The 20000-nt window shown below is 41.4% G+C and overlaps 1 protein-coding gene across 3 annotated transcripts in view; it reads right to left on the bottom strand.

The window, feature by feature from the left end:
• LOC143291238 (androgen-induced gene 1 protein-like) overlaps positions 1–20000 on the bottom strand; it is a 26859-nt gene that overhangs the window by 24 nt on the left and 6835 nt on the right. For 2 of the 3 annotated variants that reach the window (XM_076601024.1, XM_076601022.1), the window contains exons 3-6: positions 17355–17456; positions 11103–11218; positions 7167–7318; positions 1–4880 (exon numbers count right to left, since the gene is read on the bottom strand). The exon at positions 1–4880 is cut by the window's left edge and continues 24 nt beyond it. In XM_076601024.1, the coding sequence (XP_076457139.1) occupies positions 4834–4880; positions 7167–7318; positions 11103–11218; positions 17355–17456 (417 nt within the window). In that variant the 3' untranslated portion in view covers positions 1–4833. Of the gene's footprint in view, positions 4881–7166; positions 7319–11102; positions 11219–14012; positions 14115–17354; positions 17457–20000 lie in introns of all 3 variants that reach the window. The other variant, XM_076601023.1, reaches the window with a different exon arrangement.

Below are 20000 nucleotides of genomic sequence, written 5' to 3'. Positions count from 1 at the left end.
AAGAAAAAAGAAAAAAAAAAAACCCTCTCCACAAGCAAAACATTCCAATGTTCAACAACACATCCCATACTTTTGTTCTTTCTTGCATAAACGACTTGTCCCAGTTTGATCAAGTTAAATCTCTCATAGGTACTACAGAAGCACTGTTCTTGTTCTTGGTGCTGGGTTTTTTTTTCCCCCTCTGACTTTGCCAAGCTGTTTTGTGAATGATAATGGTACAGTGTACTATCTGGGATGCAAGGTTATGATTGCGATTTTCTTTTCTATCATCTTGAAAAAGGAAGGGAAAAAAAGGCACAGCCAAACCATGTCTATCATCTTGAAAAAGGAAGGAAAAAAAAACATGTCTATCATCTTGAAAAAGGAAGGAAAAAAAAAGGCACAGCCAAACCATGTCTATCATCTTGAAAAAGGAAGGAAAAAAAGGCACAGCCAAACCATGTCTATCATCTTGAAAAAGGAAGGGAAAAAAAGGCACAGCCAAACCATGTCTATCATCTTGAAAAAGGAAGGGGAAAAAAAGGCACAGCCAAACCATGTCTATCATCTTGAAAAAGGAAGGGGAAAAAAAGGCACAGCCAAACCATGTCTATCATCTTGAAAAAGGAAGGAAAAAAAGGCACAGCCAAACCATGTCTATCATCTTGAAAAAGGAAGGAAAAAAAGGCACAGCCAAACCATGTCTATCATCTTGAAAAAGGAAGGGGAAAAAAAGGCACAGCCAAACCATGTCTATCATCTTGAAAAAGGAAGGGAAAAAAAACCATGTCTATCATCTTGAAAAAAGAAGGAAAAAAAAGGCACAGCCAAACCATGTCTATCATCTTGAAAAAGGAAGGGAAAAAAAAGGCACAGCCAAACCATGTTAACATTTAATCAGACATCACAGGCAAAAAAAGGTCTCTGGCACTGCCCTGACAAGCTATCACTTGTACCACCGAAAACGTCGGCACAACACATCGACTCTCTCCCACACATGAGAAAAAAATATTTAGAACAGTGTCAGTCTGGGGTACAACAAAAGGGGTCTCTTTCACTGACTGAGAGGTCCCCCATTATTGCTGGTATCACAGAAAGCTTGTACCAAAAGTATTGTGAATCTTCTAAACTATGGCGTTCCACAGGGTTCTATCTCGGGTCCTTTGCTTTTCACATTATATATTAATGATCTCCTCCTTCATATCCAAACATCCTGTGAACTTTTTGCAGGTGACACAACATTACACACGAGCCATAGTTGCATAAGACAGCTTATGCTGTCTCTGCAACATGGCGGAAACTACTTAATAGAATGGACTGATCACAACCACATGGCAATCCACCCTCACAAAACCAAGTTTATGTTGACAACGACCAGACAAAAAAAGACAAAGCCTCACCCATACGTTCCCACCCATTCAAATAAATAACCAAGCCATTAATGAAGTTGACAACCACAGGGCCCTTGGAATAACAGTTGACAACAACCTTTCTTGGACTCATCATATAACTAACATATGCAAGCAAATTTCCATAAAAAAAAAAAAAAGCATACCAACTATCAACAAGAGAGGCAAGGCCTTCAAGACTCATTTGTGATACACTTTTTTTTTTTTAAATCTAATCGTTAAAATGTGTTCTGTATTTGTTATTATAAAGCTTCGCGTTAAAAAAGAAAAAAAAAGAAAAAACGTCCAAACCAGATTCGAATTAAGTCCCCTAGCATTAATTACAGAGTAATTTCCCTTCTTTACTATCTGCACCAAAACGTTTGCAAAATAAATAAAACTTCCATGCTTAGCAAAAGTTCCTGTTTGAACAAAAAATGATAATAATGACTGCTCTTGTTGTTGGGTCAGAATATCAGATCGAAGTGCCAAGTTCAGAGAATACAAAAAATATAAATATAACAGTAAATGCAGTTTGCATATAATTAGGCTTCATTTTTTATTTTTTTGTGCCCATCCCAGAGGTGCAATATTGTTTTAAACAAGATGACTGGAAAGAACTGAATTTTTCCTATTTTTATGCCTAATTTGGTGTCAACTGACAAAGTATTTGCAGAGAAAATGTCAATGTTAAAGTTTACCACGGACACACACACACACACACAGACAACCGAACACCAGGTTAAAACATACTCACTTTGTTTACACAAGTGAGTCAAAAAATCAAACACTTCATTGATTACCACTCAAGAAAATTATATTTTCAGGCCTTTATCCAACCCACTGTTGATTATGCATCAACCTATGGGATACTAAGCGCTGATGCCTTTAAGGCACTTCTCAGCCTTCACAAACGTGCGCTTAAAATTGTTCTGAACAAAACCTCATCCTTGACAAAATCTGACAACAGATTACTTAACATTTTACTGCTATGCCAAAGACTGACTTATAACAAAGGAGTACTGATGCACAAAATAGTGACAGGTTATGCTCCAGACTACCTACTGAATATATGTTCCGTAAATGACAACCGAAATCAAACAAACCTAAATGTCCCAGTTCCCAGAATAAACCTATTCAAATCCAGCCTTGCCTATTCTGGTTCACGACTCTGGAACTCACTCCCAGTATCCATTAAACAACACAAAAGCATCTTGACTTTCAAAAAACATTATTTTCCCCATCTTTTCCAGCAAATATAGAACAATTTCCACTGTTACAATTCACACTGAAGTGAAAAAAAAAAAAGAGATTACTTTTGTTTCACATGTGTACGCCTTTCACTTTACTCTCTCATATTCCTTATTTGAATCCACAATTGTTTCCATGGCGTTATTTTTCTTTTACTTTTTGCTTAATGAAAAAAAAAAGAATACTTTTGTTCTACATGTGCATGCCTTTCACTTTAGTTTTGGTTTTACATGGCCATTATCTATATATGGATTGATATCGCCTCTTTCTCTCCATCTCACTTCATCGTTCTATCTGCTTGGGGTTTGGTCAGGCTGTGAGTGAACTGAATTCACATACGGCGTCAATGTCGCCCTGCCACAAGCACCCAACCAACTGTCATAAACTGAAGTTCCAGGCCAGAGGAAGGCTGAACGAAGCCATCCAAGCCAAGCCAAGAAGGCAGGAACTCCCCTCCAATGTATGACAGTCTGTTACAATACCACTGTCGGGTGCCTGTGGCTGGGCGACAGTGATGCCAGCTGTGAAACCATCTGAATATTCAAGTAAGTTCAACTTTTGATTCTGAGCTGTGAAAATTTTCTTCTGTCTGCACCCCAGAATCTGAGAAACTGTACAAACAAACAAAAAAAAAAATAGCTGACAGAGCTGTGACACACAAAATCCTAGGAGCTGCATGACATCTGGATCACAAAAACCATTTTTCCAAACAGAAAGTTAACATAAATGGAGACCCTGGAACCGAATCAAGTCTTGATGTTTTTTGTTTGTTTTTTTTCCCCAGAAAAGACGCATATAGACTGAAATCCTGAGGGCTTCCGTTAACACAAGGGAGGTAACTTTACCAAGGGAGGCTATTAGCTGTAGCTACTTTTGATTTCTCTGCTCATGGTCGGACTTGTAGTTTGGACAGCACACGAATCCAGACCCTTGCCAGAGTCTTCACCAGTGAGTCATGATACAGTATGTGTAATCAAACCCTTTTTTTCTTTCTTCAGAAGAGACAGTATGTGACAGCGTAAGCTTGGCTAGGAGCTGTGATTTATTAAGAGATATTTAAAGTATTAGCACATCCTTGCTCACAGCGCCAAGTTGTAACAAGGTACACTTGGTGGTAAAGGGCTGTTGTTTTGGGATGGATTTAATTTTGATAAAAGAACTGAAACCTTAAAGGGAATAATTTGGATGAAAAAGCACATGTATACATATTACACAGAAAGACTACCACTTGGTAATGCATATGTGTGAAGACCAAACACTGACATCAAATAACATTTGTTTGTGTCATTCCAGGCACTGTCTTCTTCTCTCATTGTCTTCTCTTCTTATATCTTCTCTTCTATTCTCTTCTTATGTCTTCTTCTATTCTCTTCTCCTTTATGTCTTCTTCTCTCAGTTTTTCTCTACATACTATTGTAAATAAAACAATAAAAACAATAGAAAAACCCCTTTTGTTGACTGGCCTCTCTATGTTCCTGGCCTGTGCGCGGGAATTCTTGTCTATCCTTTAGTACAGTAAATCATCATCATTAGTCAGTTCTTTTGTACCGTCCGTACCCTTGAATAACCACTCGGTTTCAGTAACATGGCCACATGTAAAAAAACTAACGATCCTAGTTTTTCGCAGGACGTCTGGCTGCCGGTCTCACAGAGAAAGATAAAAAGGCAACCATGGTTGTAGTGGCTGTAGCATGCACTGAAAGAGCCACAGCACTACCACAACCCCAAAATATTGCTCCCCTGAAAACAGGAGTGTTGTTTAAATAAAATATATTCTATCAACAACAAAAAACAACAACAAAAAAACCCATTTCATAAGAACAAAAATTGCATTAAAAAAAACCAAAAAAAACCCAGTTACACAGGGATACAAACGACTTTAAAAAAAATTTTTTTAAAAATACAATGCTCAGTTTTGATTATACAGCCTCTCTTTAAAAAAAAAAATAACATCAATCCACACTTCACACATAATAACCGGTAAAAATGAGCAATCAACAGCACACACAGAGAGACACAGACAGAGACAGACAGAGAGAGCACAACCGCATATGAAGGTGCAATGCAATACAATCACACAATGCATACAAGATAGCACAACCCCATTATACAATCATACAATGCAAAAGCACTACGAGAGGTGAATGGCTTGCTGCACTGTTGCTGATGATGAGGTGAAGCTGCTGCTGCTGCTGATGTCGTTCCTCATCCATCCTCATTTCTGTTTCTGGCCGATGAGTGTCAGTGAGGCCTTCTCTTTGCCTGCACACAGACATGCACATGCATAGACAAACACACATGCACACACATACACACACGCGCACGCACATGCAAACACACACACACACACACACACACACATGCACATACACAAACACAAACACACACACACACACACATACATACACACACTCGCACACACATCCAGACACACACACACACACACACACATTATTCAATATTCACCTATGAACAAGAACTTAATGGCAGAATCACAACCGCATACACTTTACTACCATAAGTAACAGTAAATATAGTGACTGGTAGCTTTAACAAAACCTAAAAAAAAAAAAAACAGCAGAAGAAAAAAAAAGCAGAAACAAAATAAAACAACACATTCATGCGCTTTTTCATAGCATTCATCCAGTGACTATGTTTGATAGCAGGACTATATGTAGCTTCTTTTTTTTTTTTTTTCATGAGCACACATACATCAAAAACCAGCTGCTTAAACTAATTTCTTCATATGCTTATGTAGCTGAAGTATTCGAACACAGCTCTTTGTGTGATCTACTCCACGTACAAAGTAAACTTGAACCATTCTTACATCCCCTGCAAAGGAGACATGTAGGAGTATTCTCATACCAATTACTTCCCCTGTACAGCAGATGTCCTTGTGCTAATTACTTTTTCTGTACAGAAGACAATGAAGTTTTTCAGTTACCTGTTTCCTAGGGTGCTTAGCAGCTTTGCATAAGACTCAACCGTTTATTTGTATTTGTATTTGTATTTCTCTTTCTATCACAACAGATTTCTCTGTGTGAAATTCGGGCTGCTCTCCCCAGGGAGAGCGCGTTGCTATACTACAGTGCCACCCTTTTTTTTCTTTTTTTTTTTTGTATTTTTTCCTGCGTGAAGTTTTATTTGTTTTTCCTAACGAAGTGGATTTTTCTACAGAATTTTGCCAGGAACAACCCATTTGTTGCCATGGGTTCTTTTACGTGCGCTAAGTGCATGCTGCACACGGGACCTCGGTTTATCGTCTCATCCGAATGACTAGCGTCCAGACCACCACTCAAGGTCTAGTGGAGGGGGAGAAAATATCAGCGGCTGAGCCGTGATTCGAACCAGCGCGCTCAGATTCTCTCTCGCTTCCTAGGCGGACGCGTTACCTCTAGGCCATCACTCCACTGTGGATGCCTAGCATAATATATGGCTGTTTATTTCAAAGGATCCCGAGCTTAATGTACGGTTGTTAATTACCTAGAATTCCCAGCATAACATCATGTCTGCTGATTTCTAAGGACGCTTTGCACAATATACAGCTGTTTATTTCCTAGAATGCTTAGCACAATATACAACTGTCTATTTCCTAAGACGCTTTGCATAATGATAATAAAAGGCTGTTTATCCTAGGATGCCTAGCATAATATAAGGCTGTTTATTTACTAGGATGCTTAGCATAATATATGCCTGTTCATTTCTTGGAATGCTTAGCATAACATGCAGCTCTTTTTATTTCATTATTTCAAATCTCAAGACTAGCATTTACTAAATTAGAATAAATCACCTTCAGAAAAACACTGGGGGCAATGAAAATAGGGTGGTGGGGGATGGGGGGCAGGGGGGAGTGGGGTGGTGGTGGTTGGGGTACCGGGTGTGTATGCAGCACACAACACCACACCCACACCCACAATACACCACAACCACACCCACACCACAACCACACCAAACCACACCAAACCACACCACACCACAACCACACCCACATCCACACAACACCACACGCACACTACACCACAACCACACCACAACAACCACATCCACACCACAACCACACCCACACCCACACCACACCCACACCACAACCACAACCACACCCACACCACACCCACACCACAACACCACACCCACACCACACCACAACACAACCACACCACACCCACACCACAACCATACCCACACCACACCACAACCATACCCACACCACACCCACACCACAACACAACCACACCACACCCACACCACAACCATACCCACACCCACGCCACACCACAACCACACCCACGCCACACCACAACACCACATCACACCCACACCCACACCACACCACACCACACCACAACACAACACACCACAACCACACCACAACACCACATCACACCCACACCCACACCACACCACAACACACCACAACCACATCCACACCACAACACCACACGCACACTACACCACAACCACACCACAACAACCACATCCACACCACAACCACACCCACACCCACACCACACCCACACCACAACCACAACCACAGGAGAAGAAACTCACGCCACAGGAACTTGGTGAGGGTCTCCCCCAGCAGGTAGAGGCAGATGAAGAAGACCAGGAGCACGGAGATGAAGATGGCCCGCTCGTGGTTCTGCATCACATGCAGCACTGGGTACACCCACAAGTCTGCGGCCCAGGCTATCCACAGCACCCTGCCATCCATTTTGACTTGGTCTTTTAAATCTGAGGTGGGTGGATACCACTTATACAGCGATTTTTCTTTCGGATGGGGTACCACTTATACAGCGAGTTTGATCTGAGGTGGATACCACTTATACAGCGAGTTTGATCTGAGGTGGATACCACTTATACAGCGAGTTTGATCTGAGGTGGATACCACTTACACAGCGAGTTTTCTTTCAGATGGATACCACTTATACAGCCAGTTTGGTTTGAGATGGATACCACTTATATGGCAAGTTTGGTTTGAGATGGATACCACTTATATGGCAAGTTTGATTTGAGATGGATACCACTTATACAGCGAGTTTGATAGAAGATGGACTCCACCTAAACAGCGAGATTTCTTTGAGATAGAAAACCACTCTTACAGGGAGCTTGGTTTGAGATGGATACCACTTATACAGCGAGTTTTCGTTGAGATGGAAACCACTTATACAGCGAGTTTCATTTGAGATGGATACCACTTATACAGCGAGTTTGATCTGAGATGGATACCACTTATACAGTGAGTTTGATTTGAGATGGATACCACTTATACAGTGAGTTTCATTTGAGATGGATACCACTTATACAGTGAGTTTGATCTGAGATGGATACCACTTATACAGTGAGTTTTATTTGAGATGGATACCACTTATACAGCAAGTTTTCTTTGAGATGGATACCACTTATACAGTGAGTTTGATTTGAGATGGATACCACTTATACAGCAAGTTTTCTTTGAGATGGATACCACTTATACAGCGAGTTTGGTTTGAGATGGATACCACTTATACAGTGAGTTTGGTTTGAGATGGATACCACTTATACAGCCAGTCTGGTTTAAGATGAATACCACTTATACACAGTTTAATATGAGATGGATACCACTTATACAGCAAATTTGATTTGAGACAGATACCACTTATACAGCGAGTTTGATTTGAGATGGATACCACTTATACAGCGAGTTTGGTTTGAGATGGATACCACTTATACAGCGAGTTTGATTTAAGATGGATTCCACCTAAACAGCGAGATTTCTTTGAGATAGAGACCACTCTTACAGGGAGCTTGGTTTGAGATGGATACCACTTATACAGTGAGTTTTCCTTGAGATGGATACCACTTATACAGTGAGTTTGGTTTGAGATGGATACCACTTACACAGCAAGTTTTCGTTGAGATGGAAACCACTTATACAGCGAGTTTCATCTGAGATGGATACCACTTATAAAGCGAGTTTGATTTGAGATGGATTCCACTTATACAGTGAGTTTGATTTGAGATGGATACCACTTATACAGCGAGTTTCATTTGAGATGGATACCACTTATACAGCGAGTTTGATTTGAGATGGATACCACTTATACAGCAAGTTTGATTTGAGATGGATACCACTTATACAACAAGTTTGATTTGAGATGGATACCACTTATACAGTGAGTTTGATTTGAGATGGATACCACTTTTACAGCGCCTAATCTCAGCCAACCCTGCCATCCATTTTTTTTTTTTTTTTTACTTTCATGTTTTGATTTGTGGTGAATACCACTGTACACAGCACCTATCCTCAGTCAGCCTTGCCATCCATTTTGACTTGATCTTTTGATTTAAGGTGAATACCACTTATATACAGCACTTATCCTCAGTCAGCCTTGACATCCATTTTGACTTGATCTTTTGATTTGAGGCGAATACCACTTATATACAGCACTTATCCTCGGTCAGCCTTGCTATCCATTTTGACTTGATCTTTTGATTTGAGGCGAATACCACTTATATACAGCACTTATCCTCAGTCAACCCTGACTTCCAGTTTGACTTGATGTTTTGATTTGAGGCGAATACCACTTATATACAGCACTTATCCTTGGTCAACCTTGCCATCCAGTTTGACTTGATCTTTTGATTTGAGGCAATTACCACTTACATACAGCACCTATCCTCAGTCAACCCTGACATCCAGTTTGACTTGATGTTTTGATTTGAGATGGATACCACTTAACACACGGCGCCTGTCCTCGGTCAGAAACCAAGCTCAAAGCGCTTTACGAACTCGGAGTCACTTGCGCAACAGGCTGCCATGCCTACCTGGGCACAACAGCCGAGTGGTTAAAGCATTGGACTGTCAATCTGAGGGTCCCGGGTTCGAATCACGGTGACGGCGCCTGGTGGGTTAAGGGTGGAGATTTTTTACGATCTCCCAGGTCAACATATTGTGCAGACCTGCTAGCGCCTGAACCCCCTTCGTGTGTATACGCAAGCAGAAGATCAAATACGCACGTTAAAGATCCTGTCATCCATGTCAGCGTTCGGTGGGTTATGGAAACAAGAACATACCCAGCATGCACACCCCGGAAAACGGAGTATGGCTGCCTACATGGCGGGGTAAAAACGGTCATAAACATAAAAGCCCACTCGTGTGCATACGAGTGAACGCAGAAGAAGAAAAAGAAGAAGCCTACCTGGGTAGACCTGACTGACAGCCGTGTCAATCATGATGATGATGATGATGATGATGATGATGACGATGATGACGATGATGATGATGATGATGACGATGATGACGATGATGATGATGATGATGATGATAAACAGGTGGAGATGAAGAGTCAGAGGGGGAGGAGAAGGAGACAAAGAAGAAGACAAAGTAGTAGATGTAGTAGCAGATGCAGAAACAGCAGCAGAAAGAGAAGAAGGACAGTAGTAGTAGTAGTATCTGTAGCAGAAGAAGAAGGATAGAAGTAGTAGCAGTAGTAATAGAAGAAGAAGTATTAGTTTCAGTTTCAGTAACTCAAGGAGGCATCACTGCGTTCGGACAAATCCATATACGCTACACCACATCTGCCAACCAGATGCCTGACCAGCAGCGTAACCCAACGCGCTTAGTCAGGCCTTGAGAAAAAAAAAACCAACATGAAAGCAAAGGAAATGCATTACACTTTACCCGTTGGAATAAAAGCAGCATCAGTCTCATGCAAGATCTTTGGCCTTATGGAAATTTTAAGATTTATGAAGATATGGTGCAAAAACATGTGGTGACCTGGCCTTCTTTTTTTAATACAATGCTATAATAAACCCAATACCACAATCATGGCAACTCCATCCACCTATCGATGTCCACAAAAATGAAACTCCGAAGAAGTATTAACAGTAACAGAAGAAAAAGTAGATGAAGAAATAGTAGCATAAGAAGAAAGGCAGGACAGGAACATAATTCAACAGAGAGCACGGACATATGTATCATATGCACAACATAAGCAAGACATATCTGTGCACTTAGGCATATCTCTTATTTGTCTGTCTGTCAGTCTGTCTGTCTGTCTGTTTGTCTGTTTGTCTGAGAGCATAAGCAGATGCACACACACACATGCGCGCGGGCGCACGCGCGCGCAAGTATATAGATAGATAGATAAAATATTTATATTATATATATATATATATATATATGCCATGCACAACATTACAAGTTTTAATGAATTTGCCAAGTCTTACAAAAAGCAAAACAGAACTATTTTGCTAGCAGAAAACTAGTTACAAAATCAGAATACAGACTTAAGCCATAAATATTTATCAGGTATCAACCTTTCATGAATATCAGAAATACTGGGGCGCACTCCATGATGAGATGAAATCCATCACCAACAGTATTTCTGTCACATTTTTTAAAACACAGTTTTCTCGGAGTCTACCCCCCACCCCACTCCACCCCTCTCTCTCTCTCACACACACACACACACACACACACACACACACACCCCTCAAACTTACCATACAAGGTAGACAAGAGCGAAAGCCGTGAGGATGAAGATGCCATTGAGACGGCGAGGGTGCTGATGGTACACCAGGTATTTCTCCACCAACAACAGAGGCAACACTGTTGTATGCTGCCCACACAGGTTAAACATCCCCTGACGCAACCAAAGTTTAGACAGTTTGCTCATCTAGTCAATAACGGGGTGAAAGACCCACTAGCGGACACTGACATGATCTTGTGCAACACAGCAAGTCAACAACTGAATAAAATCTTCATAACAGAAAAAGAAAAAGTTGATACCCTTCAACACAAGTTTTCAACGGCTGGTCAATGATGAATCAAATTATTCTCATAAAGTAAACACCCCATCAATACAACACATGACATGGACAATGAAGGTGATCACAGATCAGCAACAAGAATACAAAATCCTGGCGGAGCAAACGCATGTAATACATTCTGAACAATACAGACAGTCAGCAACAGAATGCAACACAGAATGTTAAACATCCTTCGACACATGACTTGTACTATACAGACTGTCAGCTACAGTACACAGTATCTTCAAAGGCTTAACACTCCTGGATACATTGATCAGGAACCCACAGCTACCCCATAAAATAGTGACACCTATCCTCACAGTACAAACACTCTTTGGCATGGTTTAGACAAAGCACAACTCAACAATGGAGCTACATAAAACTATCTTCAAGAAATGAATACTTTTTGACACATGATTCACACACACACACACACACACACACACACACACACACACACACACACACACACAGATATACAGATAGACAGACAGATAGATAGATAAATAGATAGATAGATGATAATGTGTGTTAAGTGTCACAACTGTTATAAAAAAATAATATATATTATTACAAATGAAATCATGATTTATGGGGGTCAAAACAAAAACAAAAAAACAAAAAACAAAACAAAAAAACCAAACCAACTATAGCTAACTCATAACTGTGTAACACATCCTCAAAGCTTCAAGCATCTGTCTGACACATACTTGTGTCAGCAACCACCTTGACAAAAACTCACCAGAGGCAAAAAAAAAAAAAAAGTGGAGACGAAACTGAAACTAGAAATGGTATGAGCGGCCACATAATTTTCAGAAAATAACAAAACATTTAAATGACTACACACAGCATTCAAGCAATAATGAAACACCAGCCGCCATGCCAAAGTGGTTAGTTTAGTGTTGCGGGCTGAGGATTGTGAAGATGCAGGTTCAAGACTCATCAGAGTTGAGATTTTTTCATTTTACGGCTAGCTCCTACCCAACGTTCAGTACGCTCTGAATTCTTCTTCTTCTTCTGCATTCATGGGCTGCAGCTCCCATGTTCACTCGTAAGTACACGAGTGGGCTTTTACGTGTACAACTGTTTTTATCCTGCCATGTAGACAGCCATATTCCGTTTTCAGGGGTGTGCATGCTGGGTATGTTCTTGTTTCCATAACCCACCAAACGCTGCTGGATTACAGGATCTTTAACGTGCGTATTTGATCTTCAGCTTGCATATATACATACGAAGGGTGTTCAGGCACCAGCAGGTCTGCATGTATGTTGTCCTGGGAGATCAGAAAAATCTCCACCCTTTACCCACCAGGCGCCATTACCGATATTCGAACCCAGGACCCTCAGATTTAAAGTCCAACGCTCTGACCATTCGGTTATTGCACCCGTCAGTGCTCTGGGTTCAAACAGGAAGACTAAGACCACACATTTTTTGGACGTGTTGCTCAAGTTTCCTGACCACCACTGCAGGTGTCTGCATCTCTCAAGACTTGGTCGATCCTGGGACATACGATGAGAATGAAGCCTTTGCAAAGTAGTCCCCAAACTTAAATGGATACCCATACCAGCACCAGCATCATCATCCCCATAAAAAAAACATTCATCATCATTGAAACAGGGAAAAACAAAGTGTCTCAAATTCTTTGGCAAACACACACACACACACACACACATCACACACACATGTAAAAAAAAAAAAGTAACTGGAGACAATCAAAAAATGATTCCGTTTCAGATGACATTGCTGGGGTGCACTCAAAAAGTCCTTTTATAATACTGACATTAGCCAGGTACAGGTCAGAGACGGAAGAAGACTGACAGCAAAAGACCAGTAATGATGTGATCCACATGACTATGGACCTACCCATGTGTGGTGTAGACACGACAGACCTGCACAGATGTGGGTGTGTTACATGGACAAGACAGACCTACACACATGTGGGTGTGTGTGTACATGGACATTTTAGACCTACACACATGTGGGTGTGTACATGGACATGATAGACCTACACACATGTATGCGTGTACATGGACATGACAGACCTACACACATGTTGGTGTGTACATGGACATGACAGACCTACACACATGTTGGTGTGTACATGGACATGACAGACCTACACACATGTTGGTGTGTACATGGACATGACAGACCTACACACCTGTGGACAATGACATGACAGACCTACACACATGCTGGTGTGTACATGGACATTATTGACCTACACACATGTGGGTATGTACATGGACATGATAGACCTACACACATGTAGGTGCGTACATGGACATGACAGACCTACACACATGTGGACAATGACATGACGGACCTACACACATGCTGGTGTGTACATGGACATTATTGACCTACACACATGTGGGTATGTACATGGATATGATAGACCTACACACATGTAGGTGCGTACATGGACATGACAGACCTACACACATGTGGACAATGACATGATAGACCTACACACGTGTGGACAATGACAAGGCCTACACAGGTTGTACATGGACAGGATAGACCTACACACATGTGGGTGTACGTGTGTTACAAGGGCATGATAGACCTCCGCACATGAGGGTGTGGACATGATGGACCTACACAGATGTGGGTGATCATAGGGGGGATAAACTTCGCCCGAACAGCCGGGTAAATCAGCTCGCGGTCCACAGCAAAGATGCTCCAGAACGTCACCTGCACAAACTGCACACACGCACATACACACACATATACATACACACACACACAGGTGTGTGTTGGAGATGATGAGACGGCATGGCTTGCATGTGATGGCATGATTTCTTTCCTCTTCTGCTTGGCTTGGCCCATGAATCTGGAGAGTGAACGTGCTGTATAACAACACACAGTTGGAACTGATCAACAACCTGACCCAATGTTTCCAGGGTAACCTGTCTTTTTTTTTTCCCCTTCCTTTTTCTTCTGACAGAGAAGGGACAGAGGGTGGAGGGGGTGGAGAGGAAATGAAGTGTGGAAGAGGGGGGCAGGGGGGGGGGAGCATTAAGGAGTAAATTTAAGCAACTATCCTCCTATGCTTCACAAGGAACATTAACCAGGAGACATGTGGCAACTCAAAGAAACACGTCCATGAGAAATGTTCAGTCAGTTACATACCTATGTCCTTGTCTTAGTCAGGGAGCATTTGAGATGGGTGTCAGTGTAGCTGTACAAATCACTTTTTTTTCTTTTTTTTTTTACACTTTTTTTTCTTTTCTTTCTTTTTTTTTATATTTAATTCTTTTAACTGTTTTAAATCTTTCCTCTCTGTTGTTAAAATGTTTATCAGTTGGGAAGACAAGTGGTCTGTCAGTCAAAGGTGAACTGGATAACATGATGTTAACTCACTCAGTACGGCCAGTCCTCTCTTCTCCTCTACGCAAACCCCTCGGATGTCCAGTGGGTGTCTGAATGACCCAACATTTAGCTTCCGTCTTCAGAATTGTGGTATTCTTTGTCAACATTCACCTCTTCAGTATAAGAGCCTTCCGCTTGCAATATTTTGATGATGGTAATTGGGATGAAACGCTGTTACCGTCGTCTCTTTCGCCGTTCGTATGGAGAGAGTTAAAGGGAAGACAACAAACAGGAGTCAAAGAGAAGTGGATAAAAGGAAATACCAAAAGAATAAGGAAGTGGATAAAGGGAGGTTAAAGGGAAGTGGATACGGGGGGATTTAACAGGAAGTGACTGAAGAGGAGATAATGGGAAGTGGATAAAGGGAAAATAAAGGGAAGAACACATGGGCAAGATGTAGGGGATTTGATAAAGGGAAGTTAAGGGAAGTAAATGTAGTTAAAGGGAAGTGGATAAAGGGAAAATAAAAGGAAGAACACATGGGGAAGATGCAGGGGATTTGATAAAGGGAAGTTAATGGGAAGTAACTGGAGTTAAAGTGAAGTGCATAAAGGGAAAATAAAGGGAAGGGAACATGGGGAAGAAGAAGGGGATTTGATAAAGGGAAGTTAAAGGGAAGTGACTGAAGAGGAGTTAAAGGGAAGTGGATAAAGGGAAAATAAGGGGGAAGAACACACTGGCAACATGAAGGGGATTTGATAAAGGGAAGTAAATGGAGTTAAAGGGAAGCTGTTAAAGGGAAAATAAAGGGAAGAACACAAGGGCAAGATGAAGGGGATTTGATAAAGGGAAGTTAAAGGGAAGTGACTGAAGAGGAGTTAAAGGGAAGTGGATAAAGGGAAAATAAGGGGGAAGAACACACTGGCAAGATGAAGGGGATTTGATAAAGGGAAGTTAATGGGAAGTAGATGGAGAGGAGTTAAAGGGAAGTGGATCATAGGAAAATAGTCCGTGCCCAGCTCTACCCAAAGCTGAGTGAGCAATTGTATTGTATTGCATTGTATTGTATTGTATTGTATTGTATTGTATTGTATTGTATTGTATTGTATTACTCTCTTTGTCACAACAGATTTCACTGTGTGAAATTCGGGCTGCTCTCCCCAGGGAGAGCGTGTCGCTATACTGACAGCCCCACCCTTTTTTGGGGGGGGGGGGGCGGGGGGTAATTTTTTCTGCCGGCAATTTAATTTGTTTTCCTATCCAAGTGGATTTTGCTACAGAATTTTCCCAGGGATAACCCTTTTGTTGCCATGGGTTCTTTTACGTATGCTAAATGCATGCCGCACACGGGACCATGGTTTATCGTCTCATCCAAATGGGCTAAAATGGGAAGACTGGGACCACACAGTAGAGGCACCATCCACTTCACAGATGTGTCTTGGAGGGTGCGGGGGGTGGAAGGGGGGGCAGGGGGGGGGGGGCGCGAGGGGGGGGGGGGGGTGTTGCTCAAATTTCCTTACCAGAGCTGCAGGTGTCTGTATCTCTCAGCCCTAGCTGATGCCGGGATTCGTTATGAGAGTTAACTTAAGCCTGGACAAGTAGTCCCAAACCAAAACGGAATTCCAATGCAGCATCGTTATCAGCCCCCATCATCACATTCAATGACTCACCATTGAAATACAGAAAGCAATCACAATGCCCAAAAATTCTGCAGCACAAAAAAAAAAAAAAAACTAATTTTTCACCCCAAAGGTTGATTAGGCTCTGTTGTATGAAGACAAGAAAAATGTTATTCATTGTGAGGTTAAAAATAACACACTTAAAACAAATGCAAGAAATTAAGAGTAAATCCAGATGTGACGTAATCCTGAAATTCTTGACAGCAGAAAACAGGTGTAACATACAATGATACATTAGTTATGATCAGACAATGTTCCAATCTCATCCTACATTGACAAATGTTATAAGAAAGACAATACAATGCAATATCATGGTGCAATGAATTCAAAGGAATGGTTGAACATATATGCTGAACAATATAATAATATTATCATCAAGCTCAAGCAAGCAATACATAATATTTATCATCAAGCTCAAGCAAGCATAGCAGGGAAAGCAGTCAACATAATCTGTTGATACAAAGTGCAACAAACATGAACGCATACACGTGTGCATAACCACACACACACACACACACACACACACAGATACTTTTTGACAGAGGTTACAACCCAACACACACTTTTTTTTTTCAAAAAGTTATAAAACCAAACCACATAATGAAAACCAACTCAAACCAAATGCCAACCAAAAATAAAATACTTCCCACAACCACAGCAAAGCTAGTTAGTTCCAGTTAGTTCCAGCTCTAAAGTCTAAGTTTTTAACACGACAAAAACAAACAGAGGGACTAGGTAGCGGTGGGGGGGGGGGGGGGGGGGGTAGAGTTGAAGGGGGGAGGGGTGGGGGTTGCCTGTCCTTCCAACCCCCCCCCCCCCCCCCCCCCCCCCCCCCGCCCACTCTCCCACCTTCTCCACCTCCTCCTCCCTGAGTCTGGAGACAGCAGGCAGGGGGGAAGTGGCAAAAACTGAGAGAGGAACACAGAGAGAGTCATCCGAGAGAGAGACGTACCATGAGGTGGTTGAGCCAGGAAGGAATGAGAGAGTCTAAAGCTTTGGGGTACACCAGCTCCCGATCCACCGCGTATAGCCCCCAGAATGTGCTCACTACAAACTGAAAACCACAGCAGGGAACCGCCTTCAGCGTGCGCACAAGCGACACACACACACACATGCACACACAACACACACACACACATACACATGGAGAGAGAGAGGGACACACAGACAGACAGGCAGACAGGAAGACAGATAGACAACACACAGAGACATAGAGAGACACATAGAGACAGAAACACACACACACACACACACACACACACACACACACACACACACACACACACACACACATGGAGAGAGAAAGAGAGCGACAAACAGACAGACAGACAGACAGAGAGACAACACACACAGACAGAGAGAAACACCCTGAGACAGAGAGAAACACACACACACACACACACACACACACACACACACACACACACACACACACACACACACACACACACACACTGGCACACATAAAAATTATAAATACACACACACAGAAACAAATCTGAAAATAAATCTAAACTACTATTTATAATAAAATTACTCATGAATACAGAACCGAGTCTTATAAGCTTGAAGGATATCTTAATTATAATCAAAAACAATCATTGTGCGAATTAAGAATATCCTGTCATGATTTAGCAATAGAAAAAGGCAGATATTTCAACATCCCAAAAGAAAGGAGACCATGTTTACAATGTCAAACAACAGAGTGTCAAACAACAGAGGATGAATATCATTTCTTAGATGACTGCGAATTATACAAAGAAATTAGAACTGAATTCATACACAAAATTCCAAAAAATACCTTCCAAATATTATCAACCCAGTCAGCTAATATTGGAAGACAAACCTGTGGGACTGTTTGGGAAATTTGTCAGTAACTGCTGCCAAAAACGCCACAGTGTGCAGGAGTGATTCAGTCTCTTGTTCCATATCGATCTATTATTTTGTTTTGCTATTTTGTGCGTGGTTTCATGTAACTTTGCATGCGTGTCTTATATATAAACCTTGTTAAGGTTTCATTGACATGAAAATTGATTCTGATTCTGATTCACAGAAGGGAAAAGGGAGAAAAAGAGAGGATTAAGAGGGAGAGAAATAGAGAGAGAGGGAACAGAGACACTGACAATAACAATGTTTTATGGTCCATGAGAGACAGAGACAGAGACAGACAGTGAAAAGGGTGAAACAAAAAGTAAGGGAGGAAGAGAAAGCCAGTGATGAGGCTCAGAGAGAGAGAGAGAGAAGAAAACCAGGAATGAGGTGGAAGAATGAGGGAGGCAGGGTGACCTGAAGAAAGAGTATCAGTATCAGTATCAGTATCAGTAGCTCAAGGAGGCGTCGCTGCGTTCAGTCAAATCCATATACGCTACACCACATCTGCCAAGCAGATGCCTGACCAGCAGCGTAGCCAAACGCGCTTGGTCAGGCCTTGAGAAAAAAAATAAAAATAAAAATAAAATAAATAAAAAATAATTTTAAAAAAATAAATAAAAATAATAATAATAATAATAAATTTTCAAAAATAATAATTAAAAAAATAAGGAACAATGATCAAAAGGACTATCGATGTATCGTTACGATTTCGATGAAGAAAGAATGAGAGACAGACAGACAGACAGACAGACTGAACAGAGACAGAGACAGAAAAAGACAAACAGGCAGCTCTCAACTCAAAAGTGAGACAGACACACAAAAAAAAAGAGACAGAAATGGTACTTTGTAACATGTTTCATAACCAGTAACTAACACACACACACACACACACACACACACACACACACACACACACACACACACACAAGAATCAAGAAAATTTGAATGCTTGCACCCCTGTTCAGAGGATGCAGAAGTCACAAGAGGAACTGATTGCACGATTGAAATTACGCAATTTGCCTTGAGCACCATCATCACAATAACAACCAGATAAAAAGAAATAACCAATTAAATCATTTTGTAATCATTCCCCCTTTTTTTTCTTCTTCTTTTCAATAATTTCCCCACAACTAAATATACTCTCCTCAAATGGACTGCACACAGTGCAAGCTGTATCAGACTCAAGCATTTTTAGGGAACAACACACCCATACCACTACAATAATTATTATTAACCCTTTGAGCCCTGACCACCGCTTTACCGGTGGTAGAGAAAAATGACATAAATGCCTAGCCACCGGTTGAGCGGTGCGTAAAACACTTGTGTCGTGTTTTGCTATTGGTTGACTTATATTGAAGAGCCAATCAGAAAAACCGTAATATTCTCACATCAGCGAACGTAATACCAACATGGCCGCGCCTTTTTACCGTGTTTTGTACATGTACTTTGGATAAAAAAGATCGATTCCAATATAAGTCAACCAACAGCAAAACACGACTCAAGTGTTTACGCACCGCTCAACCGGTGGCTAGGCATTACGTCATTTTTCTCTACCACCGGTAAAGCAGTGGTCAGGGCACTCTTTTTATACCTGCCGTGACACGTTAAATACCAATTATTTGCAAATTTTGGCCCCAGGAGCTCAGGCAGAAGGGTTAAAATTGCTCAGGAACTCAGGGCTCAAAGGGTTAAACAACCAAAGACAGAAACATCAAGCTGCAACTCT

This window comes from Babylonia areolata, chromosome 16, assembly GCF_041734735.1.
Source record: "Babylonia areolata isolate BAREFJ2019XMU chromosome 16, ASM4173473v1, whole genome shotgun sequence".
Taxonomy (NCBI): domain Eukaryota; kingdom Metazoa; phylum Mollusca; class Gastropoda; order Neogastropoda; family Buccinidae; genus Babylonia; species Babylonia areolata.
Note: the sequence above shows the minus strand (reverse complement) of the source record. Positions and strands in the feature narration are given on the sequence as shown.